Source organism: Oncorhynchus nerka, linkage group LG28 (assembly GCF_034236695.1).
Source record: "Oncorhynchus nerka isolate Pitt River linkage group LG28, Oner_Uvic_2.0, whole genome shotgun sequence".
Lineage (NCBI taxonomy): Eukaryota > Metazoa > Chordata > Actinopteri > Salmoniformes > Salmonidae > Oncorhynchus > Oncorhynchus nerka.
The window spans coordinates 62,837,075-62,858,307 of NC_088423.1; the positions used below are offsets into that span (position 1 = coordinate 62,837,075).

The window sequence follows — 21,233 nt, forward strand, 5'->3', positions numbered from 1 at the left end:
CGGGGCACCACCAGTACAGAGCTTGCTCAGGAATGGCAGCAGGCAGGTGTGAGTGCATCTGCATGCACAGTGAGGGGAAGACTTTTGGAGGATGGCCTGGTGTCAAGAAGTGCAGCAAAGAAGCCACTTCTCTCCAGGAAAAACATCAGGGATCGACTGATATTCTGTAAAAGGTACAGGGATTGGACTGCTGAGGACTGGGGTAAAGTCATTTTCTCTGATGAATCACCTTTCCGATTGTTTGGGGCATCCGGAAAAAAAGCTTGTCCGGAGAAGACAAGGTGAGCGCTACCATCAGTCCTGTGTCATGCCAACAGTAAAGCATCCTGAGACCAATCATGTGTGGGGTTGCTTCTCAGCCAAGGGAGTGGGCTCACTCACAATTTTGCCTAAGAACACAGCCATGAATAAAGAATGGTACCAACACATCCTCCGAGAGCAACTTCTCCGAACCATCCAGGAACAGTTTGGTGACGAATAATGCCTTTTCCAACATGCACCTTGCCATAAAGCAAAATTGATAACTAAGTGGCTCGGGGAACAAAACATCGATATTTTGGGTCCATGGCCAGGAAACTCCCCAGGCCTTAATCCCATTGAGAACTTGTGGTCAATCCTAAAGAGGCGGGTGGACAAACAAAAACCCACAAATTCTGACAAACTCCAAGCATTGATTATGCAAGAATGGGCTGCCATCAGTCAGGATGTGGCCCAGAAGTTAATTGACAGCATGCCAGGGTGGATTGCAGATGTCTTGAAAAAGAAGAGTCAACACTGCAAATATTGACTCTTTGCATCAACTTCATGTAATTGTCAATAAAAGCCGTTGACACTTGTGAAATGCTTGTAATTTTTACTCCAGTATTCCATAGCAACATCTGACAAAAATATCTAAAGACATTGAAGCAGAAAACTTAGTGGAAATTAATATTTGTGTCATTCTCAAAACTTTGGGCCACGACTGTACATGCCGTAATACCTGAACTTGTTTTGAAACAGACAGTATCATGGTGATGCTATGAAAATATCAGCTTGAATCAATGCCTGCACTGTGAGCAGTCTACTGTAGTTTGTCAAGCTTACTCTAATCTCACTGATGATCTCTTGATTGAAATGTAAGGGGGATTTAGATAATGATAATTTACAGATTGTTTTCCTGAAATAAATAGGGAAATCCATACAATTGTATCCTGTTTTCATATACACTGTAACCATTTGACACAGAACGCTTCAGATGGGAGAGAGAAAACAACCCAGCGTGTCCATCCACCCAACCCCCAGCTCTCAAGAACGTTCCTTTCACAAACCTGAGGGCCGGAGTATTTCTTGAAGAAACCGGAGCAAGAATTCAGGGTTGCTATGTGGAGGAACTCGTTATGGTGCCGTTGGAAGACGCTTGGGAACCTTCGATATCTCCATTGAATCTTCTTTCAGATTGACCCACTCTCTATAAATTCTGTAGGAGATTCCATATACAGTACATATGCCTTGGACACTCATGAACACAAACACAGTCTCATGAACACACACACACATACGCGCATCCACAAACACATAACATTTATCTCCCTTGTGCTAATGCATGTGCTTTGGTATCTACATGACAGATACCCTCTAGCCTCTTTTAAGATGTAGGTGCAAGCACCATGCTCAGGAGCATTCCACAAGGGCCGATGAAGTAGGTGTCAGAACCTTCTACGACCGTTTTATCCACCCTCGCCACCTCCTTGCCCAATTTCAGCCCCTGAAACAGTATAAAAATGTCTCAAGGCAAAAGAGAGATTATCTCATTTGTCATGGTTGTGTTCTCCTCTGTGCTGCGTCAGAGCTCTTCCTTTCATCCCAGACCCTCATCCCCCCACTCACTCCCACCAACCCCATTGAAAGCCCCTTCCTACTCCAAGAATACATGCCCCTCCCCCAAACCCCCTCGCCATTTCAATCTCTGAAATGTGGGGAGTGTGTGCTGCCCACAGAAATAGAATGAATAGAACAGGCGTCCCCATTCAAGTCAATGATGGTATAATGGGTGGACTGGCAGCCATTTTGAGTGTACCCATGCCAGGAAGTAAAAGCAGGACGTGTACCCTTGAATCTGCTGTGATTTGTCGTCAACTCAACTGACAAAAAACTAAAATACATTTTATTGTATGAGCCACATCAGTTAGCATCATTTGAATGAATATTCTACATCACCATGGCAATCGAGCATCAGTTGACAGAACATTCCAAATTACCATGGAAATGATTGCATCACAATACCAGGCAGCCATTGCGAGTGTACCCATGAGTTTACCAGTCAAATAGATGCGGTGAAGAGGTCAATGGAACACAGACAGTGGGAGCTAGAAGAACGATTCCGGATTGGTGCAAATTCAACAAATTTGATTTAAAAAAGTGGAAATTCGTCAAATCCATCATGATTGACTGGCCCACAATGTGGTTACTAAAGTCCAATTTTGATATATTTGGCCGCTTTCACTGCATAACATTTAGAAGTTGTTCCCTTTCTGGTTTAGAAGAAGTGACTGCTAAATGCTAACTCCTGTTCGTATAAGCTGGTAGCATAGCTACATGTAACATAGAGAAATTGGTGGTGGTAGTCAAAGTCGTTTTTTAACTGCAGTACTGTTGATTGGTGACGATGACAAGAAAATGTTTTGGGGTTGACATCTATACAAGCATTATATTCTGATTTTTACCTCAACATATTGTGAAATACACATACAAACATTAGCCTAAATCTATCCAAATTTTGCTGGGAGGCAATGAGGAGATTTGGGATCTTTCCCGCATATTTCCGCATGTGTTTCCATGGCATTTCCATTGTTTGGGTCGAGTTCCATTGACCTCTTTACCGCATCTTTTGCCAGGGTCAGAGCTTCCAAGCCCTCTCTATTCATTCTATTTCTATGGTGCTGCCTGCCTACCACAGCTTGGAGTTCCAGTGAGATGGGCTATTATGATGTAAGAGGTAGAGGAAGAGATGACCTATGAAATTATCTGTCTGCATGCATTAACATGGTCATATTTTTCAAACAAACACACAGGCAAGCCAAGATTCACCAAACAAAATATTTGCAAGGCCAATGACCTCGAGGACATTGGTCTACAGGTAATACAATCTGGCGACCCCTAACCCAAAAGAAACCTGGTCTGTACATAACTGTAGAAGTTTGAAATGAATGATATTCTGTAGATAATGTCTCCGACTGCTGATATTGGTGCACTCAATCTATCAGCCAACAACAATAAAGCACTGGACGAATTTCAGTTTTCAAAGATCTCCATTGTTTGCACCTAGGTTTACTTATTATAATCAATCATAAAGGTATCTTAAAATACAGTTGAAATAATTGTAACATGCTAAAATGGACTAAAATGACCTGTCATTATACGATAAGGCCCTGTGTCAAATGACTTTTGCCTAATTTATATAGAATACATAACAACAAAAGAACAATCAGGTATAACAGTCTTTTTTTATTCTCCATTCCAAGCCATCAATGAATATTCCTTACTGTTTGCACCATTATAAAAGGCCCAAACTTTTCATCCATTATTTTGTCATGTAGTTAAGGAAAGGATATGTGAAAGTCTAAGTTAGATCACTATTGAATGCTATTCCGATAAAACATTTGTAATAATCATCAGGCTCACACACAAAGACAAGACTACTCATTCCATTCAAAATTTCTAATGTCAATGTCACGTTTTCTTCTTTGTTGTCCAGTTTTTTGTTGTTGTTGGTTTTACTATATTCATCCCTCAAATGTTGCTGGCTTTCATCTCACCACAAATGCTGCAAACACAGGCTGCCCCTCTGCAATGACGTGTGGGGCACAAAGACTCAACACTGCAACCATGTCTTACATCTCTTCCTTCACATGTACCTCACTCCCCCTTTCTACACTTGAGTGGTTGTATTTCCTTTTAGTTAACCGGAAACTCCTTTGCCATAACAGACATTTTTATATTTATCTTCAGAAGCTTGTGTTGGAGGTTTTTCGGATCATTAGGGACTTTAGGGACACATTTATATTAGCTTCAGACCATGTCAACAGCCTGACTTATTGCCTCACCGATTGCCTCAGGAATATGGATGTCGCCAGTCAGGTTCAAGTCCTTTTTTAATTCACAGTCAATTTGCACCTCAACGGCATCCTCTGGCTTGTCAATACCATTGACACATTCCTTTTGTTGTGGCTCCGGGGCAGACACGGCAGCCGGCTCGGCTGCCTGCTCCTGACACTCCCCATTGACCTCAGGGGCAGAATGCTCAGCAGTAGCCTCCTCTGCGGAAACAACTTCCCTGTTGTCCAGCACAGCCTCATGTGGCCCAGCGCTGGCCTCCTCTGCAGCAGCAGGTGCAGCAGATTCTGAAATTATGATCTCCGGGATGAATTCTGCAATGTCGGCAGCCTCTGGCTCTGCTGCCTCTGTTACTGCATCAGCAGCTTCAGGTTCAAGCTCTGCTACGGATTCTTCTACAGGTAGGGGGAGCTCTTTAGCGGCTGGTTCTGGGACGGATTCTGGTTCTGCAGCTGCCTCTGGCTCTGCGGCTGCCTCTGTGGCTGACTCTGACACAGCTTCTGCAACTGATGTAGGCTCCTCCTCCAGTGCGGGTGAAGCTGCTTCTGCCTCTACTGGTGCCTCGGGCACAGCCTCGGGTTCTGGGGCCTCCCCTGTAACAGTCTCTGTTTCAGGCTCTGGAGCAGCAGGCTCAGGTTCTGTAGTGTCTGCCACCTCTGTGGCTTGTTCTGTAGCCTCAGAATCCTTTTCTGGTGCTGCGGCTAGGCCCACAGAGGCTGCCGCAGGCTCTTCTGGTGCAGGATCTTTTGGTGCTGCCTCAGGCTTTTCTGGTGCAGGCTCTTTTGGTGCTGCCGCAGGCTCTCCTGGTGCATGCTCTTTTGGTGCTGCCGCAGGCTCTTCCACCGCAGGCTCTTTTGGTGCTTCCGCAGGCTCTTCTGGTGCAGGTTCTTTTGGTGCTGCAGCAAGCTCTTCTGGTACAGGCTCTTCCACTGTAGGCTCTTTTGGTGCAGCTGCTGTTTCGTCTAGTGCCGCTGGTTCTTCTGGTGCCTCTGTTTTATCTGGTGCTGTTACAGGTTCCTCTGGTGATGCTGCTGGTTCCTCAGCTGCAGCAGGTTCTTCCAGTGCTGACACTGGCTCTTCTGGAGCTGCAGCTGGTTCCTCTGCTACTGCTGCAGGTTCTTCCGGTGTCGACACTGGCTCTTCTGGGGCTGCAGGTTCATCTGGTGCTGCAGCTGGTGCTGGCTCCTCTGGTGCTGCAGCTGGTTCTTCTGAAGCCACGGCCTCTTCTGCTGTTGGCGCTGGTTCTGCCGGTGCTGCCACAGGTTCATCTAGTACAGCCGCTGGCTCTGCGGTGGCCCCCTTGGCCACAGCCTCTATAGCTGACAGGGCCTCTTCTGTCGCTTCTGTGATGGTTACCGCTGCCAACTCCACTGCTCCCTCCACCGCAGCAGACACCTTAGGAGCATCCTTCGCTACCAACTCAGCGACCGGAGCTGGTGCTTTGCTCTCCACGGCATGGGCCAAGGCCTCAACGGCACTCACAGCAGCCACAGTAATCTCCTCCTTCTTGTCTTTTGGGTCGCTGACATCGTACCCCTTCTTTCTCTTGCTCAGCTTGCCTCCCATGGTGTCTCCTAAAAGTGAATAATACAATCAGAATGACTTAACAAGTGTGACAGGTTGTTGTGTTTGATAATCCATGCATAGCATATATCAATTTCCTTTAATTACCCACCACAAACCTCAATACCGAGTTAAAGCTGAATAAAATTCAAAGCATTGCAATCATGCCAACATAGTGCCGCCTGTCTCCGTTGTAAGAAAGCACTCAGTCGGGCTTTAAAAGGGGGAAGGCATTTCAATCTGGAGACCACACTCTGCCAAATACTTTTGGCAAAAAGACAAGTGACCACTGCATGGGAACTACTCCAAGTTCTAAACTATCCAGTGCTCTTGTATAAACCACAGGACAAGAGACCCTCTCTGGAGACATAGGTAATGTTATTATGTGCCAAGTGAGCCTCCCATTCTACTGCTGCCCTTTAATGGTCTGTTTTAGTTGTACACTTATTCCCACTGGTATACTTTTAGAATAGCAGGTTAGAGGCACAGTTAGAGGAGGAAGGGGGGACTTGAGTTCACAAAATGAAGTTTAAAAACACAATTGCTTTTAGCTATAGGTTTTGGGAACCTATTGAGCACTTGTTGTGCATGACTAGGACCTGTTCAACAAGCCTGGTGAACATTATTGTATAATCTGCTAACCTTCTATTGCTATCTAGTGCACTGTATATAAATAAGTAAGGGAAAAAATCAAGGAGGGGCTATGCGTTCTGTGGAAAATAATGAACGATGGATTTTCTCCATACTTTAGTGCAAGGGTTAAATAAGATTCAGGCCAGGGTAAGCATGGATAAGATAACATGTTATTTTACAGACCACAAACTCCTGTTACTTTGCAACCACTAAAGCATGGGAATGAATTAAGGGATAATCAACAAGGGGCTATGCGGTTCAGAGTGGAACTGACCTTCCACAGAGATGCATTATTTTCCAGAGAACGCATAGAGCCCAGAGTTGATTATCCCTGTCATACCATCCATTTTATACTATTTGCTTGTAGAAATGTGTTCAACATCCACTGAAGTAGCTAGCTAGCAAGTTTACTTTTGATAGCTACAGTAGTTACCATGGTAACCAAACAAACAGACGCGCTAGTTTAGCTAACCAAGCCATCAGACTTAGCTGCTATTATGAAAATCGAATTCAACAATACCAATACTGTTTTCAATTTGACTTTTGCTTTCAAAAGCAGCTCATTGATTTCTATCATGCAAAAAAAAATACCCAAGGGGGTGTGGTATATGTCCAATATAACATACTTAGGGCAGTTCTAAGCACGATGCAACTCGGAGTGCCTGGATACAGCCCTTAGCCATGGTATATTGGCCATATACCACAAACCCGAGGCGCCTTATTGCTATTATAAACTCGTTGCCAATGTAATTAGAGCAGTAAAAATACATGTTTTGTCATACCCGTGGTATACTTAAGCAATAAGACATGAGGGGGTGTGGTATATGGCCAATATACCACAGCTAAGGGCTGTTCTTAGCAGGATGCATCACGGAGGGCCTGGACACAGCCCTTAGCCGTGGTATATCGGCCATATACTACAAACCCCTGAGGTGCCTTATTGCTATTATAAACTGGTTATTAACGTAATTAGAGCAGTAAAACTAAATGTTTTGTCATACCCGTGGTATACGGTTTGATATACCACTGCTGTCAGCCAATCAGCATTCAGGGCTGGAACCAAACAGTTTATAATATCTGATATTCCACAGCTGTCAGCCAGTCAGCATTTAGGGCTCCAGCCACCCAGTTTATAATGGGAAATAGTGCATGCTCAAGAATGCCCTTGAAGCCAATCAGAAAGGACTATTCAACAATGCCATGGTATAATACTGAGTAGTAGTATTCCGACTAGTAGTACTATACACCCTCCACTGATGACAACAAAAACATATAGCTAAACTATTTTAGCTATACATATAGCTTAACTAAGTATGTGTGTAGGGTTAACTTTATCACACTGGTCTCACTCACAAAATTGTGTTTATTTTACTCCATTGCCACGCTTGTAAGAGGAAGAGCTGATTTCAACATACTTCAACTTCCCTTCCCCCTATCAGAAAACCGAGAACTGGAAGTTAAATGTTATCTGATAGATTATGTTTGGTGATAATAGTACTCAATTATTCCTTTATATAACAGTAGGCTGGCTGTCACAGAAAACAATATTTACCATGGGAATGGATATACTAAACAGGAATTACAGGTTACAGGTTTCTTCTGCCTGACATACAGTTTTAAGTGAAGCCAAAAGGTGGAAAATGCTCAACATGCAGGCGGTTCTCAAAAAATTAAGCAAAACTAATCACGAACGGAACAATAGACTATGACATTTTCTGCAAGTACTTCGATTGACCATTATCCAAAATGTCCCAAACATAGTTGAATCTAATTTGTCTTTCTTGTTAGATGGGTGAGAGAGCGACTGCCATATTGCATATTTATTTGAACTGCAGAACACACGGGCGTGATCATAATAGGAGCTGTCCATAGTGCTGCATTAGGGCAATCAAGAAGGGATGCGGACAGAGGGAGCCATGCGGCAGGCCAGCGCAGACTATGGGCTGTACAGCTAAATCCATGCTGATATCAGAGCAGCGATGGGTCCCCTCTACTAGGCTATCGGATAAACAGGCTTTCATATTCCTCCCAATTACTGTCCATATTTGAGGTTCGCTATAGCATGCGAATTAAGTTAATTGCGCGATTTATTTATATGTGTTTGACTCAATTAATTTCCTCGGTTTACATGACATTTGCCTATACACACACATTAAAAGAAAACAGTCAGACATTTCAAAAAGAGATTTCAAGATAGATCTGCCAAAAGCACATGACAATGCTCACACATTGGGGAAGTACATGGAGCCTATAGGCGACGAGGGGATTAAATAGTACCGGTTTAGGGGTGTGAGGGATAAACCAATTACAGCAATATGATCACACACAGATTACTGTAAACACTACCGGGTAGCCATGTATTATTTCCTATTAAAACTCAAATAGGGCTGAAGACACGTTAAATTACGATGAAGGAAAATGTGCAGGTAAATTTACAACTCCTGTTGCACCAGCAAGGCTCTGAGAGACAGGCATCCTAGATGCCTGCTACAGAAGGATGTTAACTGTGAAATCCAACTGATTGTATAACTTTTATAGTTTGGATGGATGGCAGTCTTTGATGTTTGTCATTATAGAACAAATATAAGTAATGATTAAAAACGACATATTATCGACAGGGAAGGCACAAGCGCAATGACTCCATCCCCCCAACCACATACCCCCGCTACTTCACTCTATCTTCACTGTTCGTTAATATTGCCATACCGTCTTGTGGGGCTCCACAGGCGTGTACACGAGTTACGATGGAAAATATGTTTGTCTTTTTTTCTATTAAGTTTGAATCTTGATTTGTCATCTTACTCTACACTTGATCTTTTTTTCAATGTATTACATAAATTGATTTGGGCACACACAGCCCTGTCACCCTGATGCTTCTGGATTTAAAAAAAAGTCTACACCTCATAGCGCAGACAAATTGTTAAAATCCCAGGAAAGACTCTTTGGAACATCCACATAATAAAACGCAAATCGTGTCTCGAAGATGTTGAATGTGAAAATCCACGCACGCACCGGTAGGAATGCAAATACATGAACAAAAGAGAACAAAGGATAGCTATCCAACTCTTTCTCCCTTCTCCATTCTTTATTCTCCAATTTACCACAACAGCAGGCTATATGTTCTCTTATTTTCTCCAGAATAAAAAAAAAAACATACAAAAGCTGAAAAGTATAGATACAAAGTTCACTAACCTGGATTTCTGCCTTAAACCCAAACGGTAAGGAGAGTCGAGGAACTGATGTATTCCCTTGCAAGACTGAGCACGGACTGATAATAGAAAGAATCTTGCGACTGAAAGCTGCACCAAAGTCCTCCTCGCTCCCTGAGGTGCAATCTAGGACTGTGCTTTTTTGAAGAGTGCCCCTATAGGTTTGCCAGACATCATTCGCTATCACAATCTATTCCACAATCTAGGAGAAAGTGGGGTAAATGTAGCTTCTTCTTTTTTTTTACATTCAGCGTCACTCTGTCAAGGGAAGTATAGTATTCTTTCTAACAAAGATATATAGGCTACATATATTTCAGGATGTTGTGTATCCCTGGAAATATTCATAATTCATCTAAACGTTACATTTTTGAAAACATACTGTAGCTTGTTTTCTCTTAGCATAATTTACCCGGATATTGGGTAAATTGAGTCGCAGGACAGGGTAAATTAAGCCATCTACACATTTCTGTACTGCATGAAATATGACCTATCTCAGAGTTGGCTGGTGGGAGGAGCTATAGGAGGACAGACTAATTGTAATGGCTGGAATGGAACCAATGGAACAGAGTCAAACGCGGATTCCATTTGTTTAATGTGTTTAATGTGTTTGATACCCTTCCATTTATACCATAACAGCTTTCACAATGACCCGTCCTCCTATAGCTCCCCCCACCAGCCTCCACTGGTCTATCTTTATTTCGCAAACACAATTCAACACAATCACAATCCCTTTTTGGGGTTTTAATACATTTTAAGCATATTTTAACACAGGCTTAATACCTAACAAACAATGTACTTAAAAAACCTCATATCCCAGCGACAATGAAACGATACTAGCGCACACCGCTAACTAGCTAGCCATTTCACACCGGTTACACCAACCCCCTTTGACCTCTTCCTTCTCGGCAGCAATGATCCGGGTCAACAGCATCAATATAAAAGTGTTGCTTCCATCTACTTCAAGGTCTCAGAGTGAGTGACCTCACCGATTGAAATGCTACTACCGCACACTACTAACTAGCCTGCCATTTCACACTAGTTACACAAGGATACACTTTCACAATAGGTTTAGGACCTCATACAGCAGCTTATAGAGACCCCAACTGATGTATAGAACAATCTTAAAATGATCTACTGATGTGTAGAAACAAGCATCATGAGACCTCTGAAGGATTGTACGCTTTAAAAAAAAATTCACCTAAAAGGTCATACCCAAATGTAACTGCCTGTAGCTCAGGACCTGAAGCAAGGATATGCATATTCTTGATACCATTTGAAGGGAAACACTTTGAAGTTTGTAGAAATGTGAAATTCATGTAAGAGAATATAACATATTAGATCTTGGAAAAGATAATACAACAAACAAACAAAAAACAGTAGGGGATTAAACTGTAGAACCAATTCCTACATTTGAATATAAAAATGGATTTCATCAAACAAAACCATGCCACATTTGATCTCTGGGACCCTCAGGATGACAAATCAGAGCAAGATTACTGAATGTAAGTACATTATTTACCTTCAGAGGTGAATGTATCAAACCAGTTGCCATGATTAAAGTTGTTTGTTGTTGTGCATTCTCCTCAAACAATAGCATGGTATTTGTTCACTGTAATACCTACTGTAAATTGGACACTTCAGTTAGATGAACAAGAATTTAAGCTTTCTGCCCATATAAGACATGTCTATGTCCTGGAAAGTTGGTTGTTACTTACAATGCCATTCTAGTCACATTAGCGCATGTTAGCAACAACCGTCCTGGTATAGGGCCACCAATCGAGCGAGGAACTGGTGAAAATCCATTTTTCTGACCTAACTTGCTTACCACTTTTTCCATGTGGTTTCATCCTTCACAGACTCCATGAAATGATAACCTAAATATTTGGTCAAATTATAAATGTTATGTTTCACTATAATGGATCATTCCAATATATTGGTATCACTCCACAGTGGAGGGATACATCCGAGGTGAGAATTGACAGATTTACTCCCGTGTACACCTGTGTCGCGGCTGGGGTCCGCCCCTATATATAGACCTCATGGCCGCGACACGTGTTCTCTTTCATTTTCTCGGCGGACGTCCGTATAGTTTGAAGTACAAACTTTCTGAAGTTTGCTTGATAAGTCACTGGTAAGTGTAATATCTTGCATGGAAGCATACTCACTGGCTGTTTGCATCCTGGAGCAGCTGGCCACAAGGCCAGCCCCTTCTCTTGAGTGCTCCACTCGTTACGTGCAGTTGGTCTATATCTTCCGCCCGTGGTTTGTCGTATTTGTGTTTTGTTAGCGTTACACTACGACTCCGTGTGCATCCATTAGTATGGTGGCTCATGCTGCCACAAACAATAATTTACCTTACACAACTTGCCGACTGGCATGTTCTATGTGTGTGTTGTGAACTGCTTTAACATGCTGCTCCCCGTGCCTCAGGCGCTGGTTCTCTGCTAATTACCCTGCAGGTTTCTTTCTTGTTCGTTACCACTGCAGAGTGCAAGAGTATCGTGGTGGGCTTTCCACTACATTGAGACATTAAATTCAGTTCCTTAACGGAGTAATTCCATCATATGGTGCTGTTTTGACTGCTTTGATATTAAACCGGTAGGTAACATTGCAGTTGGCGTAAAACAAAAACAAAAAAACAAATAAATCAAACGCATTACCTGGTTGCAGTTTTTTTGTCTGTCTGCTTTTCCTACACGGGTTTTCACTATTTTTTGTAGAGGTACTGGGTATCCCTCACCAGGTTTCTATTCCTCCAAGCGGGTCACAACATCAGCTCTCTCAGGGTGTCGGACCCCTGCTCCGTGGCCTTGTTGGCTTGGCTGAGCTTATGGCTTCCCTTTGTGACAGGTGTGAATGTGGCATCCCCCATGGGGATCCGCATACCTCATGTATGCACTGCCTGTGTTTAAGCCACGTGGAAAGGGCAGTGGAGCGCCCTACTGGATGCCAATTTTGTGTGGTGTTCTCAGAGCACCTGCACCTGTGGATTGGCCAGGCTCGGGTTCAGGCTGGGGACGAACTCCCTCCCTCAGGAGTGGTGCACCAGCGAGCTGTTAGTACCTCTACTGGGCCCAGTTCCCCTCCCAGGAAGCGTGACCGGAGCCACCGCAGGCAAAGCCCATCTGCTGCCAGTCCTGGATGGGGGCAGGAGTCGGACCGCTGGGACCACCTTAAACGGAGGCTGCATGCCCTGCGTCAGGCGGTTGATAACTTCGATGGCGACGACAGCTGTTCCCTGTTGGCCAGTGATAGGCTGTTCCTGGGGGATGATGCTGGCACTATTCACCACCGTGAGCGGGGCAACCAGGCTGACAGGCCATCAGAAGCAGGCAGCGGGGCTTCATCACCCTGCCCAGCGGCTCAAGGGGCTATGAGGAGCCTACTCACTCGGGTAGCCACTGCACTGGACATCAAACTGGTGGACAGTGATGACTCTCCATGTCATCTCTGCCAAGTTCCACGAGGCCTTGCAGGAGAGCTGGGCCTCTGCCAGGGGGTGCTTCCGACTCACAGCAGAGACTGGAACATGGAGTTATGTTGCAGGCGCAGAGTCACTCAGCCTCTAGGGAGTACACGATCTTGGACACCATGATAGCTGCCATGGTCCTCATAGGGCACACGGGTCTTCCCTGTTTTTTGCAGAGGTACTGGGTAATTTATCCCTCACGGGGTTCCTATTTCTCCAAGCAGGTCCCGGCATAAGCTGCTCCATGGCCTTGTTGGCTTGGCTGAGCTTATGGCTTCCCTTTGTGACAGGTGTGATGGTGGCATCCCCCCTGGTGGAACCCGTGACTGAGGCCGGGACCCCCCAGAGTCTTTGATGCCTGCCCCATCGACTCATGCTGAGGGATGACAGCGGGGAGGGGCACAGCGTGCGGTGAAGCAACAACCTGTCAACCGTCACCGCCATAGGGACGTGCCTGAGGGACCCAAAGTGCTTGGGGAGCCAGAGGAGAGGCGGGCCCCGGCAGGACCCATGACACACCCTTCCCTAGCCTCGGCTGCTTCTCCCGGTCTCTAAGGGCAAAGTGGGAGGAGGGTGTGGAGTCCCACTGGGTGTTGTCCGCAATGATCAAGGGATACCGACTCCAATTCCGGCTCCTGTTCTTCAGGGGCCTTTGTGTCTCCATGGTGGCCGACCCCCTGAAGAAAATCCTGTGGGTGGAGATCTCCTCACTCCTGGACAAGAGTGCCATCCGCAGGATTAAGACATCAGAACGGCTAGCTGGGCTCTACTCCACTTATTTTGTGGTCCCAAAAAGAGATGGATTCAGGACCTCCGCAACCTCAATGGGTACTTGAAGGTACTGAGGTTCTACATACTTGCCCCAGCCCAAGTGTTTCAGGCTGTGTCCAGGGAACAGTGGTTTGTGACGCTGGACCTGAGGGATACATACGTACTTCCATGTTCCTGTTCACCCAGGTCATTGGCAGTACCTCCAATTAATTTCCGAAGGGACGGCTTACGAATTCATGGTTCACAAAGTGCATGGAGGCTGTCCTGGCACCTCTCACGTCCCAAGTATTTTTGATTCTCAATTATCTGTGCCCCAACCAAGACTCTGTCAGACAGAGACATGCTCTGACCCACATCGGCAGGCTGGGCATTACTGTAAATGACAAGAAGAGTCGTCTGACGCCAACCCAGAGGGTGGCCTTCATTGGCATGGAACTGGACTCAGTCCTCATAAGAGCATGCCTACCCACCAGAAGGATTCAGGCGATCTTATCTTGCCTCAACCATTTTCAGCAGGGGTGGGTGGTATCCTCCCTGACCTGCCAATGTCTGTTGGGCTTGCTGACGGCGGCCTCGTTGCTGATTCCCCTGGGCCTGCTCCATCTCCGACCTCTGCAACGGTGGTTCAACTCCCAGCAGCTGCACCCGAAGTGCCACCGTCACCGACAACTGTGGGTGACCGCACAGTGCCTCAGAGCACTGGGGGGCATGACCAACGGCCAGCGGCAGGCACATCAATACACTAGAGCTCCGAGCTGTACTGCTGGCCATGCAGTCTTTCCTTCCATATCTGAAGGGAAGACATGTCCTGGTGAGAACGGACAACACCACAGTGGTTGTCTTACATCAACCATCAGGGTACAACCATCAGGGTGGACTGAGGTCTCACCGCCTTCATCTTATGGCACAGGAGCTCCTTCTCTGGGTTGAGGGACGTTTAGCGTCTCTACACGCAGCGTACGTACCTGGCATCCTGAATGTAGCAGCGGATATGCTCTCGAGGTAGGGCCCACCACCTTGGGACTGGAGCCTACATCCTCGGGTGCTGCAGCACCTGTGGGACAAGTTCGGGAGGGCGCAGGTGGACCTGTTTGCCTCCCTGGACAATGCACACCACCCCCTGTGGTACTCCATGTTGGAGCCACCAGGGCCTTTGGGCTTGGATGCTCTGGCTCCCGATTGGCCAGGGCTAGAGCTTTACGCATTCTCCCCTTTTCCCCTGATTCAGGCTGTGTTGGACAGGACCAGGATGGCGGAGCATCGTCTGCTGCTGGTGGCCCCATACTGGCCCAGAAAACCCTGGTTCAGCCTTCTCCTGTCCCTGTTGTCTGGGACACCTTGTCAACTGCCCCTGAGACCTGACTTGCTGTGTCAGGCCGGGGGAACTCTGTGGCATCCGAGACCGCACCGCCTCAGTCGGTGGGCTTAGCCGCTGAACGGCACCAATGGTCCATGTTAGGACTACAGGAGGACGTAAAGAACACCATGCAGAGCGCAAGGGCACCGGATACAACTGTGGCATACCAGTTGCGCTGGCGGTTGTTCTGCTTTTGGTGCACTGGTATTGAGGTTGTGCCCGAGTCATGCGGGGTGCAGTACGTCCTCCAATACCTGCAGTCTCACTTGAATGAGTGCTTGGCAGCCTCTACACTGAGAGGGTATCTGCATGCCATGTGGGGTGGATGGACAGGCCAGTGGGGAGCCATTTGTTGGTCTCCAGGTTTATGAAGGGGGTTTGTCACCCACGTCCAGCTAGGACCTACTCAATGGCGAGCTGGGATCTGGATGTGGTCTTGGCAGCTTTGGCGAAGATGCCTTTCGAACCGTTGGAATCTGCCTCCCTGAAACACCTCTCTATGAAGGTGGCTTTCTTGGTAGCGATTACTTCCATGATGAGGGTGGGTGAGCTCCATGATCTTTCGGTAAGTTCTGAGTGCTACCGGATGGACCCCGATGGGAGGAGTATATCTCTCCGCCCCTAACCTTCATTCCTCCCAAAGGTTCTGTCAGACAGGCATGTGAACATCCCTTTTTACCCTACCAGCAAAAACATTGTAATCAGATTACAGATACTTTTGAAAAACAAGATGATTACTTAGAGGATTACTTTTAAATTCCGAAAGGATGTTTGCAGGGCTAAAAAATGGACACTTCTCTGTTTTCTCATTAACATTCAAATCAGCATTGAAAAAAGGCGCAAATTTAATGTGGTTCCACCTGAGAGAGTCTGACCACAAGTCAGAGACCAATATGATGACACACCAAATCTGTTTGATGGTTCACAGTAAAAGAGCAGGAATAGGCTTTTGTAGGTTACAGTCCAAGTCATGTCGTCCAATGATGCGACTGCTGTCGGCATCCAAAGATTATCCAACTTGAATAAACGCTTGGAGGTAAGGATGACAGCAGTGGTGTAGTCTACGGCAATCCTGATATCACGGATATCACATACGGATATCTACATAGCACATTGATGTGAATCACACTGCTGCTCTCTGATTTACCTATTTGCACTTTACGAATTGTGGTTGTTGTGGATGGCTGTTCACACATCTAAATATGTATGTGAACCCAATAATGGTTGAATTCAAGAAGTTTAATCTGTCTATCAATCATTGTTGCGCTCTTGCAACATCTGCACAGTGCAGATCCCAGACTATGGAATAAAAGTGGGGATTCTATTGCTCAATCTAATTCATGCTGATAAAAAAACAAATCCATAGGCCTAATGGACACATGCTCAAACTTGCACACTTTTGATAGACTTGAAGGGGCAATCTGTAATTGCAATCTGTAATTGCATTTTTGGACTTATAAATTAGATATATTAACGTAAATATATAATTGAATCGTATTATTATATGTAGTAGAAAGCGATGTGTTAGAAGAAGCCTACATAACCAACCCATAAAGTAAAATTCAACATCCCTATATGGCCAGCTATGTAAACTTTAACATTTATTTATCCTGCAATAGATGTCGTTCAATCGTCTCTCTTAAGTAATCTAAAAGTAACTAAATGTAATCATATTACGTTACTGAGTTTGGGTAATCCAAAAGTTACATTACTGATTACAATTTTGGAAAGGTAAACGTAAAGGATTACATTTCGAAAGTAACCAACCCTGCAAATGAGGACACCGAGGTCCGGACCTTTAAAAAATATATATAATAATTGTCGGTCTGAACTTACTGTTGAGAGTTAGAATAGAGGTTAAGGTTAAATTTAACAAGGTTAAATTTCTAGAATTGGTTGTAGCAGCTTTCTTCTTATTTTATGTCACTCACTGACAGTCACTCAATTAGCCCATGTCAGTTAAAACATGTTAAATTATTATTTTTATATATATTTTTTATTTAACCTTTATTTAACTAGGCAAGTCAGTTAAGAACAAATTCTTATTTACAATGACGGCCTACCCAGCCAAATAAAGAGAGACCTAAGAAAATTAGTCTAGTTCGCTATCAAAACTTGTAGTAATCATGGCCGAATTACTGACCAGGCAGGCAGGGCACGTGCCCAGTGACCCTGACGTCCAGGGGGCCCATATTTGATTTTGTCAGTCACTCTCACTCAGATATCACATTAACCTGGCATAAATCATGGCAAAATATGTAGAATTGCAGGAAATTTGCTTTAAAACTGCACAAGAAATGGTTCTGTAAAGCAAACTTATTTACCTTTTGTTAACTAAATATTTTTTCTGCTAACGGATCCTTCAGTATGTTTTAAATGATCATTTTTAATCACAGTAAAAGTTCGGTACTGTACATCAAAAGTATTTGGAATGATCTGATTTTTAGGTCTGATATTTGCCATGCATGGTAAGGAGTACAGATGTAGCTCATCCTGGGGAAATGTGTCCAATTTGTCCTGATGGTGGTACAGTGCGCCCACACCTTGAATCCTGCCAATGCTGCTTGCAGCTTTCATTTTTTGTGTGTTTTTGTTGTTGTTTTTGCTGTTCTCCAAATAGCATTTTAGAGTTTTGAATTGGTTTAGCAATGCAGTAAATGAGCTTAAACCTTACTGGACCTCACTAAAACAGACCCTGCTCACTGGGCACAGACGTCAGTTCAACGTCTAGTTTTGATTTACATTTGTTTGAGTTGATAACTAATGTGAATTCAATGTGAAATCAACAACACATTTCACCATACCATTGGATTTAGGTTAAAAGTTGTGTGTGAAAAAAATACAAAATTCCCTTTTACATTGCAAATCCAATCAGTTTTCCACTTAGGTAGCTACGACCCTGTGTGCCATAAACCCTCAGGAACATGGTGTCCGATTCCCGTAGGTTCAACATTGTAATGATTTTCTTCATCTGAACGAGAGGCGGACCAAAGCGCAGCGTGGTGGTTATTCATGTTCTTTAATTCATGAAGACACTACACATGAGATGACTAACAAAAACAACAAACGTGAGAAAACCTAAAACAGTCCCATCTGGTGCAAACACAGAGACAGGAACAATCACCCACAAACACACAGTGAAACCCAGGCTACCTAAGTATGATTCTCAAACAGAGACAACTAATGACACCTGCCTCTGATTGAGAACCATACTAGGCCGAAACATAGAAATACCCAAAACCTAGAAAAACAAACATAGACTGCCCACCCAACTCACGCCCTGACCATACTAAATAATGACAAAACAAAGGAAATAAAGGTCAGAACGTGACAAACATACTGTTTTTCATGTTAGTTATTGTTCGTAAAGGTGACAGAGGGCCCAAAGGTCACTCTCAATATTACTTTTCCATTTTAAGTTTCCTGACATATGGCATCCTTGTTCTATTTGCCGTCTATGTGTTAATGGGCCCAATATTATATGTGAGGTTTAATGAAATTCTACAACTTGCTCTTTTTTGTGCGTACAGTTCACCCGAGAGATGATGCCGTTTTTCATGTACAGTAGGTCTTGTCTTGTTATCATCTGCATCGTTGAAAGACAGGGAACAGAAAAATATTAATAAGGACATTTTGAAACAGAAAAAGGCAGATTATTCCATTTTGTTCTCAAGACAGGAAACATGAAGAGTTTGTCTTATTGCCCAGGAGTGGATTTTGTTTTGATGGACTGAGGTGGAATTGTCTTTGCAAGTGTAAATCAAAGAAAAAAGGAATAGGAAAGGAGGAATAGAATGTGTTTGTTCTTTCAGCTGCAATTTTATGTGGTAATTGTTTAGCAACCACAAGGGAAAGATTAACTTCAGGCACTTTAACTTCAGGCACTTGTAATAGCCTACTAGGCTACACTACAGTCTTTGACCAACCACTACTGAACCAGATATTACAAGCCAGATCTTACATGTGTGGTTTAATAACACATTAAGGACTTTCTGGATCCCACCTTACAAAACAAAAGAGAGTGAGACTTGTTTTTCTGTCTCACCTAAGAGTGGACTGAACCAGTCTTTAATTTGATCACTCTCATTGGACAGGAGCCTTCAGCAATCAGACATTAGATCACATTACATCAATGAGGTGGAGGATCTGTCCTCTCATCTCTATGGTGTGGAATGCAATCAAACAAGTATTAAAGAAGTGCAGTCACCAAATTAACATGCTAATGAATAGGGAGAGGTGTGGTAGCAGGGTTAAATATTTTATTACTGCATACAGATAGATGGAGGATCTAAATTTGAGTCAGTCTCCTACAGCAGGAAAACAAATCCTGCAGCAACAGGAAATGTGAATTATTATGTGGACTATAATTAAAGGACATTTTTGTAGCGGTTGATACATTTTTCATAAGGGAAAATCAAGTCTGAAATTTGTAAGTGGAAATAACAAACTTGAGAAGCCTTTTAAAACCTCAAATACACTAGAAGTTTTAAATGTCCAAGGGTGAATTTACACAGTGATCAAATTAAGATCTTACATCTGTATGATTGCCAAGCTTCTTGCCATCCAGGACCTATATACTAGGCGGTGTCAGAGGAAGGCCCAAAACATTCCAAGGACTCCAGCCACCCTAGTCATAAACTGTTCTCTCTGCCTACCGCGCGGCAAGCGGTATCGGAGCGCCAAGTCTAGGTCAAAAAGTATTCTTAACAGCTTATACCCCCAAGCCATAAGAACAGTTAATCAAATCCAGACTATTTGCATTATCCCCACCCCACCCCCCATTTTCACGCTGCTGCTACTCTTTGTTTATTTATCCATGCATAATCACTTTACCTCTACCTACATGTACATATTACCTCGACTAACCAGTGCCCATGGACTCTGTACGGAACCCCATGTATATAGCCTCGCTACTGTTATTTTATTGTTGCTCCTTAATGATTTGTTATATATATATATGAGATATTTTTTTTAACTGCATTGTTGGTTAAGGGCTTGTAAGTAAGCATGTGCAAATAAAATTGGATTTGATTGGCACTTAATAGGGAATTAACTTTTCCAAGACATGAAAACATGAATTTCCATTCAATTATGTAGTCAGTAAACTCAACTGTCACAAGCTCATCAGATTCTGTTAATGTGCCTTGGGGAATAAGCAACCTATTTGGCAACCTTACTATACCAAAGTTCTTTCCCACGCAGGCAGAGTGTTATGAGGCACGACTCATGAGGAAATGTTTCATTTATACCCGTCTATCACGTTTTCATTTCACCACTATCAGTCAATCGACTGTTAATTTGTTAGATTGACTTTAGCTGAGGATAAGGTTATAGACTTCCCATACCCTTCAAGTAGAACATTTTATGGTTTGTGTGCTGAGTTCCACTTACTCGGCTCTTCAAACACATCATAAGCTATCAATCAGAAGGGTTTTGCAGAACCAAGTTCTGGAAGGGAATTTTACTAGAACAGTGTCACCTTCTGTCTCTACTATGGAATTACATCAACTGTTTGATATGAGAGTAGATTTTATGGACAATAAGCAATATGTATGTTAATGTGAACTCATAGCTTGCTGTTTGGTAGTAAGCATTTATTAGTTTAAAGGACACACTATCCAATCTGAGTTTTTTTGTTTGGAATGCTACGCCTTGTATCAGAGACTGATGCAGGATGTATGAGGGGTGCACACACCCTCTCAGGAATTGCAGAGAAGGTAGCCTAATTGTGTGTGCTCGGGAAAAAAATATAAGCACACTTAGCTTGCTGGAATGACAAGTTCAATAAATGAAATATATTGTATTGCAGTGTAGCAAAATCAGTGTCATTGAGCAGAAAAGCAGAAGGCTTGTTTCCCTCAAGCATTTGACAAATACAAAACCTGTTTTATTAGATGTTCCTGGCAGCAGGAGTAGGCCTCACCACACCAAGAATGGGAGTAAGAGTAGAAAGGCCAAGTATCACATGACTCACAGTTCTGGCATGCACTTCAGCCAATATCCCAAATCTACCCTGGATCTATAGATGGGGAAACCCAAAGCCATATAGGGAGTCCTAAGGGAATTCCCTACAGCAATAATGTAGATGCCTCAGTTCAACTGTCTGCCCTGCCTTCCTGTCTCAAAGGTCTATGGTGGA

The 21,233-nt window shown here is 43.9% G+C and overlaps 1 protein-coding gene across 1 annotated transcript; it reads right to left on the reverse strand.

Annotated features, from left to right (window-relative positions):
- Nucleotides 1–3,961: 3,961 nt before the first annotated feature.
- Nucleotides 3,962–9,568, reverse strand: si:dkey-56m19.5 (skin secretory protein xP2). Its single transcript, XM_029641269.2, has 2 exons — nucleotides 9,481–9,568; nucleotides 3,962–5,666 (listed from the first exon to the last, which is right to left on the reverse strand). The coding sequence occupies exon 2, from the start codon at nucleotides 5,656–5,658 to the stop codon at nucleotides 4,048–4,050; it is 1,611 nt and encodes a 536-aa protein (XP_029497129.2). The 5' UTR covers nucleotides 5,659–5,666; nucleotides 9,481–9,568; the 3' UTR covers nucleotides 3,962–4,047.
- Between the last annotated feature and the right edge of the window lie 11,665 nt (nucleotides 9,569–21,233).